The 9,307-nt window shown below is 36.9% G+C and overlaps 1 protein-coding gene across 17 annotated transcripts in view; it reads right to left on the bottom strand.

Annotated features, from left to right (window-relative positions):
• Nucleotides 1–792: 792 nt before the first annotated feature.
• Nucleotides 793–9,307, bottom strand: part of PICALM (phosphatidylinositol binding clathrin assembly protein) — a 105,885-nt gene continuing 97,370 nt past the window's right edge. For 16 of the 17 annotated variants that reach the window (XM_025286197.2, XM_025286195.2, XM_025286196.2 and 13 more), the window contains 2 exons: nucleotides 3,933–4,035; nucleotides 793–2,687 (listed from right to left, as the gene is read on the bottom strand). In XM_025286197.2, the coding sequence (XP_025141982.1) occupies nucleotides 3,943–4,035 (93 nt within the window). In that variant the 3' untranslated portion in view covers nucleotides 793–2,687; nucleotides 3,933–3,942. The remainder of the gene's footprint in view (nucleotides 2,688–3,932; nucleotides 4,036–9,307) is intronic. The other variant, XM_025286199.2, reaches the window with a different exon arrangement.

Here is a 9,307-nt window from a genome sequence, read left to right as displayed (position 1 = left end):
CCATAAAGTCCTATATTCTAGGACTAATGTTTTGTCGGCTTGTGGAGAAGTAAACAATTCCTGCTCTAACATAATGCCTCTTCCTAAATACGGATTCTCATAGTCACTTATTAAGAAAAATGTATCTTAAGAAAATATAATGAATAGTAATAACGAGATGTTAAAAGCCTAAAATTTTGAAAATGATTTGGGATGGGCTAGCTTCCCTCTGCTAACAATCTCTGCAGCCACTTCCAACTTGCTACCTAGACTGTAAGATGGTGTGGGCATATACAGGTTTATAACCTGATTCAGTTTTGTGTGTTTTTATGTATTCAACAGCTGACTTACCTCACTTGTTACATTCTGATTATAAAGCTAACATGGTTGTGTGGTTTGTGCTTTTCCTTGTCAATCACGTCTAGACATCAGAGCAGGAAGTGGGAAATGTGCTCCATCTGAGAATAAACAGCGGTCATCAGGCTAGACCACAGAAGGAAACAATTCCCCTCTCAGTTCATGTAAGGCCTGACTCCCAGGTCTATTAGCTAATCGACCTGGGCAAGGCTCTAATTCCAATCTGTGAACTGGGTATAATGGAGATAATACCAACCCAACCAAGCCCCAAAGTTTGAACCGTAAGATGGAAATGTTTCTGAAGCATTTCACAAGCTTGAATAAAAAAAAAAAAAAAAACAAAACACAGTATAAAAGGAACAAACCATAGACCTCAACTATAACATCCACTCGAACACCAGGAGAGACAAATCAAAATCTGTCATAATGGTAAGGAAGTTAACTTACAAAAGTACATTTTCCAGTTTGTATGAAAATGGTTTAATAACAGTGAAACTTAAAAAAGTGGTAATATTCACAAAGTGTATCGGTTAAAGACTATTTTTTCCAACCATGGCAAATAGTATGCAGACACATTTATCAATGCAAAGCTTTTGGTCCCTCTACCATGTATTCTGAATCCTACTTACTATTCACTACGAAACACGATACAGTCAGAGACTTTTATGGCAGACAGATCACATGCATCAATACGTCAAATTCACAGCATTTTCTCCCTTAAACTTACCTGACTGAAGGCATCTGATCAAAATGCAAAAATGAACAATTTTAATAAATAGTTCAGCGTATCAATGTCTAGAAGGTAACAAAAGTACAAAGATAAAGCTTTTTGGAAATTAAGTTAAAACAGAAATAAATTTTACATTTTATTAAATCATCAAATATAATCACTGGGATATACTTTTATTAGCAAAAAATAATAATACCAATGATAAAGAAAAACGGAAAAAAGAAAATGCGCCTCAGACCAGAATACCATAACAAAAGTTTTGTGGAAGCTGCATTTTATTTGAAAATCCACCCATTTTTGCTAACATACATTTTAATATTGTAAACAAAAATAGAATCTGCAGAGACAATGCAACAAGTATGCTTAAACTCATGTACAGAATTGCTTTCCGACAACAAACTGTCCTTCTTAAGGCCCCTCTCAACCCAAATGTTAAGATGTATTTACACAAAGCACCGATCAACAGTGCAGTTTAATTCTTCATTAACTAAACTCTTGGCTAGACATTAATTTTAAAGATACTATTTCCCCTTATTTAAAAGGTACATGATCATAACATGGCATGAGCCAAATAAAAGTTCAAGGATTTTGTCCCCTCCCCTCCCCCTATAACACCTCCTAGAGTTTTACTGAAAAGAAGGAAAGTCTTGAAGTGAAAGCAATTCCTCACATTCATTTTGGAAAGGCCCTAATGTCAAATGGAAAATAATGACATGCCAAGCACAAAGCAGTAAAGTTCCTTCCCAATGCACTAATGCTGAATTTAAAATGTAGTGCTTTTCCTAGTTCAGTGAACTGTTCCCTTGCAAAATCCTAGGCACAGAATTGACTATAAGGATTAATGCATTTATAATGCTTCCCTAAATCCCATAGAGACTGAGAATTCTTAAGCGATTCAGACCTATGGACTTGCCTTAAAATATTTAGTGCTCTGTATGTCAGCTGAGAAGCATTCTGAATCAGGTTCATTCTTATGGATAACAATCACACATACTGTGTACATCCATACTCATTTTCATAAGGAGGTTTGATACAATATTAATGTTACGTAAATTGATAATCATAAATAAATACAAATACTTAAGGAATGTCTACTGCAAACTGAATATATAATTTTTTTTTTTTTTAAAGAAAAGTTAATTTTAGTTACTGTTTCTGTATCTGTGAGGACTGGAGAAAAGAAAGATACTGCATAATGAAGAATTATGATTTGATCCCCCCAAGAGTCCTGGTGCATTAGCGTAAAGGACACAGCTCTTCTCTCCAGGCAGCTTTTCCAAATACAAATTTCACACTTTCCAAATAAGGGCTTTTCTTGGTAGGTTACTGATTATGGGTATTAATAGGAGTTGAAAGAACTGAAGGGTTAGTCACCAAAAAGACAGCTCTTAGTCTGAAATCATGGTATTTCTTGGCTTTATAAACTGTATTGATACGTTCTCCTATAGACTAGTCCCAGTTTCCTTCATGGGCCTTTACTGGGTTACTGTAGCATTCTAATGGAAGAAGAGAGTTTAAGAGACAGCAGTTTGGATTTTGCTGGAAGTAAGTATTTGCCGCTTGAGCACTTTGTCTTTTTGGAATAATTCCATTCTCTTCCATCTAGTTACATAAACTGTATCTGGAAAAAAAAAAAAAAAGAGTCTGAGTTAATTCACTGCATTAAGAGATACCTTCTCATAAGTGAAAATGCTTTGTGTCTTTTACCATTCAACTTGCCCGGAAGTGTTCATAGCATGCTTATCACAAACCCTGATTACAAAACAAAGTCAGTATAATCAGCTTATCATGAGCCAGAACTCAGTATTTGAAGCAAAATTACAGGGCCTTCCAAGTTTCTTTCTAACTACTAAAAACCAAGGGGTATGGAAAGAAGGAAGATGAATGAACAATTTTTCCATGACAAGTTCAGAAAATCTCTCCATGAACACAAATATGCCACATAAAAATCTCATTTAGGCAACAAGCAAAATTTGAAATTTTACTTCTAAAGATTATAGCAAAATTAGAGATAATTAAGGGAACAGTATTGATATTTGCTAAAAATTTCTTTACTAATATAAATCAAAATCTGAAAGATCTACTTTCTATTCACTCAGATTCTTCATGCATAATATCCTTTAAACTGCTCATCCAAAGAAATTACTGGAATAGATATGCTAGTGAACTGTTGTGAAATCAGAAGAGTACAAACTCTCAAAGATCCACAAGGTGTATCTACACTGGGGCTCCAGCATCAAGAAGAAAAATGACACTGCTTCCAGGAAAAGAGGTGGTGTGGATTAAAAGCAGAATCTTTCTATCAAAAAGGGCATTATGTATTCACTTGCCCTTACCTTAGAAAAATAATAATAAGCTGGTTTTGGGGGAGGGGGAAAATATTACCATTTTAAAGTGAAAAGGCATACATAAAAAAAAAAACCCTTTAAAGAAACTGTTAAAAATTAATTCTTCACAATGAATCCTGGCCATTACATTAAAACTAAAGATGCTCCTTATTAAGCTTGAATCCAATGCATAAAATTGCTATTGTTCTCTATATCTTTTAAGACTGAATACAAACACCCAGTTTTTAATGGGTGGTGTTTGATCTCATCCATCTGCTGTGAGCAGTGGATGCTTATATGTACACATGTGAGATGGTCCTTTGGTTTCACACCTTCTAACAATGTTACAGACATTTTCCAAAAGCAGTTTGTCCTCATGCCCTATTTGGATCTATTACTCTTCACTGCAAGAACAGAGGAGGAGGAAGAGGGGGAACCTAGAGTGTTTTAAAAACGAAAAAGAAGAGCCATTTGTGCTTAATGTTTGGTAATTTTTAAAAGTTATTTCAGTCCCCGTCTCCCCCAACAAGCAGCAATACCTAAAGTGATTTATAAGAAATCCTCCAAAGAGAGCTCTGCAAAAGGGTCCTTTCCTGAAGCTCTGTGAGGACTGTGACTGGAGGGGCTGGAGGCTGCCGACAGCTGGGGGAAAGAGACAGAGAGAGGGAAAGAAAAAAGATCTCAGAACGACAGAACATGAAGGCAGAAAATGTAATGAAAGAGGAGGTGGTTTTTGTTTGTCATCTTTAATAAATATATAATGGCAGCCTTTGCAGAAAGCAGAATCATTAAAACAAAAGTTTCAGTCACATGTCAAGTTAAAGGGTATCCAATGGCATGTGCTTTTCAGAAAACAAATTCTTGTTTCTGAATTTCAAAGGAATAAAGTCTTTTACCCAAAAAGGTCGAAATGAGCTGACCCATGGTTAAGACTTTTATTATATGTGTGAGTAGGAGTGGGGAAGAAGGGAGCCAGAGTACAATTGTGAGCTGCAGATGGTGGCTTCCGGGGTGGAGGCTGTCTGTCAAATGGTGTGCAAAATCTGACCTCTGTCCAGACCCAACACATCTAGTTGCAATACTCTTTCCTTCCTTCCTCATCAGAGGTGGAAAGTCCTGTCCTCAGTGTTCACACTTTGGACAAGGAGTTGTCTCTTGCCTGTTTATATGGAGAAGCTGCAGCTGATGCTTTTATACTCTGGAGGGAGAAATGAGCTCAGAGGTGATTATCTACCATAGTCGAACTACCCACATACTGCCCTGAATACAGGGAATACTTAAGATCCTTGATTCAGCTTCCTGTTAGAATACATTTACTTGATTCTTGGAATTTGCTCCTTTTGTTTAAATATACAGTAAGGCAAATAGACTGCTGAAATCAATAAAATATTTTTAGTATTTCCTCAAGTAAAGACAACTCCTGAAGTACCATCCATATCTCCTTCATCAAGTCTACTTGAACAGTACTTTAAACCAAATATGAAGCTATTTTTTTCTCTCTTTTTAATCGCTAAGTCATGTCCGACTCTTGCGACCCCATGGACTGTAGTCTGCAGGCTCCTCTGTCCATGGGATTCTCCAGGCAAGAATATTTTGGAACAAACTTTTAATTTTTTTCCTCCACCTGCATTAGATTGCAGAGGCACACAAGCACAGGAATATTCAACTGAGCATTAAATCAAAGCTAAGTAGAAATAGTTTCAATTCATACCTCAACATTTGAATTCATGTAAAGGATTTCAAGGGTCAAAATCTCTTTGCTGGCTCAAAGTGATCCCATTTCTGCCTTTTATTTTTTTTAGCACTACAGAGCATGAATAGCCAGTGAGTTTTCAACAAATATTAATATTACACCTCAAGCATATGCCATTTGTTGTTTTGGGTGCCAAGATTAATTTACAGGTTTAGAAATCATTCTCAGTTATATTAGTGAAAGAAAGTGAAGTTGCTCAGTCATGTCTGACTCTTTGCGATCCCATGGACTGCAATCTACCAGGCTTCTCTGTCCATGGGATTTTCCAGGCAAGAGTACTGGAGTGGGTTGCCATTTCCTTCTCCAGGGGATATTCCTGACCCAGGGATGGAACCCAGGTCTCCTGCACTGCAGGCAGACGCTTTACCCTCTGAGCCACCAGGGAAGCCCAGTTATATTAGTGGTTGAGTCATTTTCTTAATCCAGATCTTGTTCTCAGAAATAAATGTTCAAAGACAATGGGAAGAGACAATGGAAAAGTTGATGGAATTTACACAAGCAGCTATGGACAGGAAGACAGGACAGTAGGTCTGGGTTTGGAGAGTCAAGTATCATCCAGGCTGCTGCTGCTGCTGCTAAGTCGCTTCAGTTGTGTCCGACTCCGTACGACCCCATAGACGGCAGCCCACCAGGCTCCCCTGTCCCTGGGATTCTCCAGGTAGAGAAGCTTAATTGGAAAGATGCTTCTCTTCCACCTTTCATATCAACCAGGACAACCATTCAGAAGCAAAATGATTTTAAGTAAAGTAATCATTGAGCTGGGAGTTAAAGATTAACTGGGTTTTTCTCCAAAACACGTTTTCTTTTTCATTTGACGTTAAAACAAAAGTCCCTGCTTACTGCAGAACGCCAATCATCCAAAATCTACAGTCCTGTATGAAAGCCTCTCGCTAAAACATATTCTTGTATCACATTTTCATAAGGGCAGCAGTCTGAGAGGAAAATGCACTCTGAAGAATATGGGAAAATGGAACACCAGAATTCTTTTCTTTTCCATATGTGAGCACACTGCTAGAGTAAAGTCCTAGAGGCTTAATAATAATGTTGAAGAGCATCAATTTTCCTTGGGGGAAAAACTGCTAGTTTCTAATACTTCTATTATTTGTTAAATTGGCAAAATAAACACATACATAAGTCTTCAACACCTATTTAAAAAATATGTAGCTACATTAAAACTTCAGAAAATAAGACTCAATAGCCCTGCAGTTAAGTTGCATATCAGCAACACCCATCTCAAGCAGATGGAACCTTGGCCCAGACTGGACAGGCTGACTGCACAGGGCGCCCAGGGCTGAGCCGCGCAGCAGTCCTTCACCGCCTGTCCCACCCTTCCAGCACCCACACCAAAGGACATGCACATCATGCACTGCTGAGAAAGCAGTCAGTTCAGAGAGCAAGCAAGGAAGCTGAAGGAAAGGAAATACACTGCAAGAGCCCAGTCACTGCTCAAGGAAAGAAGGAAGAACGGAGTGCACTAAAGGGCAACAGGATCCTGGTGGCTGAGAACCAGCAGGATTTAAGGAGCCTGAGAAAGTCACCCGAAACTACAAGCATTAGCTCTCCTTTACGTATCATTCTTGAGAGTGTGTTAAAGAATATGTACGGCTGCTACGTACTGGAGAGGGTTCAGGATGGAGAACGCATGTACACCCGTGGCAGATTCATGTCAATGTATGGCAAAACCAATACAATATTGTAAAGTAATTAGCCTCCAAAAATAAATAAATAAATAAATTTTTTAAAAATTAAAAAAAAAAAAAGAAAAATCCAATGATCTTTGTTAAATGCAAAATCACTGTATTTTACAAGGTAGCAATAAGACAAACTGTAACTGACCACTGCAGTCATATTCCACTACAAATACGCCAGCACACACACACATCCAAACAAAAGAAAGACTTTCACTTATTTAAGTCAGTAACATTCTCTATACCACAATTTCCACAGAGCTAAAAAAATTAGTACAGCCACCAGTTTGTTCAAATTAAACTGACCTATCCCACAACTAAATATGCCATTTAAACAAATGGTCAGTCTCACTAGTCTAAAACAGACATACTTAAGTTTTTTCTCATTTTATACGAAAATGAAATACTGAACAATGTAAGAAGAGCTGAATATAAATTAAAATACTAAAATGTACAGGTAATTGATGATGGCAACTCAGTTGATACTCCTTCACCCTCTTTCTCCACCTGAATCAACCTTTATAAAAATGCTGCAAAAAAGCAGATTTTTCCCCCCTTTTTGGCTGTAGTGTGTGTTTAGCATAGTAAAGACAATAGTACAGAAATCGTAAGTTAACTTCAAAAAAAAGCAAATATTCTAATAAAGGAATTTTTGAAAAACAGAGTTCTATCAATATACTAAAGACCATAAAATAAAAATGGTTACTACTCCTTCGTTCTACAATGTTCAACACCAAAGAAGAAAATTTCATGTTAGAACAAGAAAACAGCATCAGTCTCAGAAAGTGGGCCTAGTGCAACTGAAAGCTTATAGGAGAATAAAGGACTGGGCATTTTAGGACAAACTTCTTGAAATACATACTGGCTGTGTTTAAAATTCTTAGAGAAGGAGCAACTCTGCTACATCTTTACATCTGAATTTGAATTCAAAAGCCTGGATAGCAAATAGCAACACTGTAAAGACTCATTTTGTCTTTGCTCAAGAGACAAGTTAGGAGAAAAATGGGTGCACTTCTTTTGCCAAGGATGAGAGCACAGTTTTATGGAAAGATGGAGATGAATCTAATCCTGGCTCTTTCGTAAAATGGGGTTAAGAAAGACCCAATACCCAAACCTCCGTTAACAGCTGCCTTGAGGACTGAAATATACAAAAAGCACCCAGCTCGTTGAGTGGCATATATTAGTCACTCAAACATTAGTTCAGCCTTCCTTACCCACTACAATCAAATGCTCATCTAATTTTATATAATAGGATCAGCTCGAATCTCACTGAATCTGCATTGCTCTTTTAAGAGTTTTTATTTTACCATCAACCAGTCACTTGTGCTTCCATACTACACTCACCTTCAGGCTCCTCAAATGTACAGAAACATTAAGAATAAGAAATATATTTTGCCTCTTGTTCAGCAACTAGCAGTGACTTACACACAGTAAACACATTCTATAACATGCTAAGTTAAAAATATAAAACTTATAAAGTAAAACTAAGTAAAATTACACATTCTATAACATGCTAAGTTAAAATGATTTTTGATGATAAAACAAGCTCTGTATAAAAATGATCACCAAAGTGGCATATTAGAAGAAAATATTAGAACTTCCCTATTTTTACCCTCTTAAAATGTCTATTTCTCCACGTTTTTAATGTACATAACACTGCTATAAGAATACAGAAGTATAATACACTGAGGGTACATGCTTATAGACTACTTTCCTGATACTGCTGTGTAATCAAAACATTTTAGAAACCTAAGCCCTACTTAATATGATTTTATTGAGACATTACCTACAAAACTAACCCACAGAAAGATATGCTGATTTTGAATGTTACTGAATCCAGATGAGTAAGACATAAACACTGCAATATTTTATACTAAAGACAATGCTATTCTCAGCTGCCTCTCAGAAGTATGGCTACAAAGAGAAGACTTCTCTATTGCATAAGGTAAAGGGCCTGTCCTGGAGGCTGAGTCAAATACCTTTGATAACTGTTTCCTTGGGGTTTATGTTCAACACAAACCCATCATGGGCTTTGGCCCATCAATAACACCAAAAGTAATGCCAACATTACTGTCGCCTTCAAAGCGCTACTCATCTTGTTTTAGGGGCACAAAACAGTGACCTAAGAGGATTTCTCTTTAAATGTATGTTGTTTCTAAACCTCTTTACATAGAAGTAATGTTACTGCAAAACGGCATCTGAGACATCTCCTTAAAATCATGGCAACGTAAATTGACAAAGAATTAAAGAAAACCAAACTGCAGAGGGAAATGGATCGCAAGACTTCTTAAACTCATGGAAGGAAATATTAACTGCTAAAGCTAAAAATAAACATTTCCATATATAAGTAGTGTTTCCAGGGTAAGAGAAGTCTGCCTAAAGTTCAATTTGATGGATGGAAATCCTGAAAGTTGGCTCAGCTTATGTGAATAAAATGTTTACGGCTCATTCATATAAGACTTTAACTTCTTAT

Source organism: Bubalus bubalis, chromosome 5, assembly GCF_019923935.1.
Source record: "Bubalus bubalis isolate 160015118507 breed Murrah chromosome 5, NDDB_SH_1, whole genome shotgun sequence".
Taxonomy (NCBI): domain Eukaryota; kingdom Metazoa; phylum Chordata; class Mammalia; order Artiodactyla; family Bovidae; genus Bubalus; species Bubalus bubalis.
This window is presented reverse-complemented; position numbering and strand designations above follow the sequence as displayed.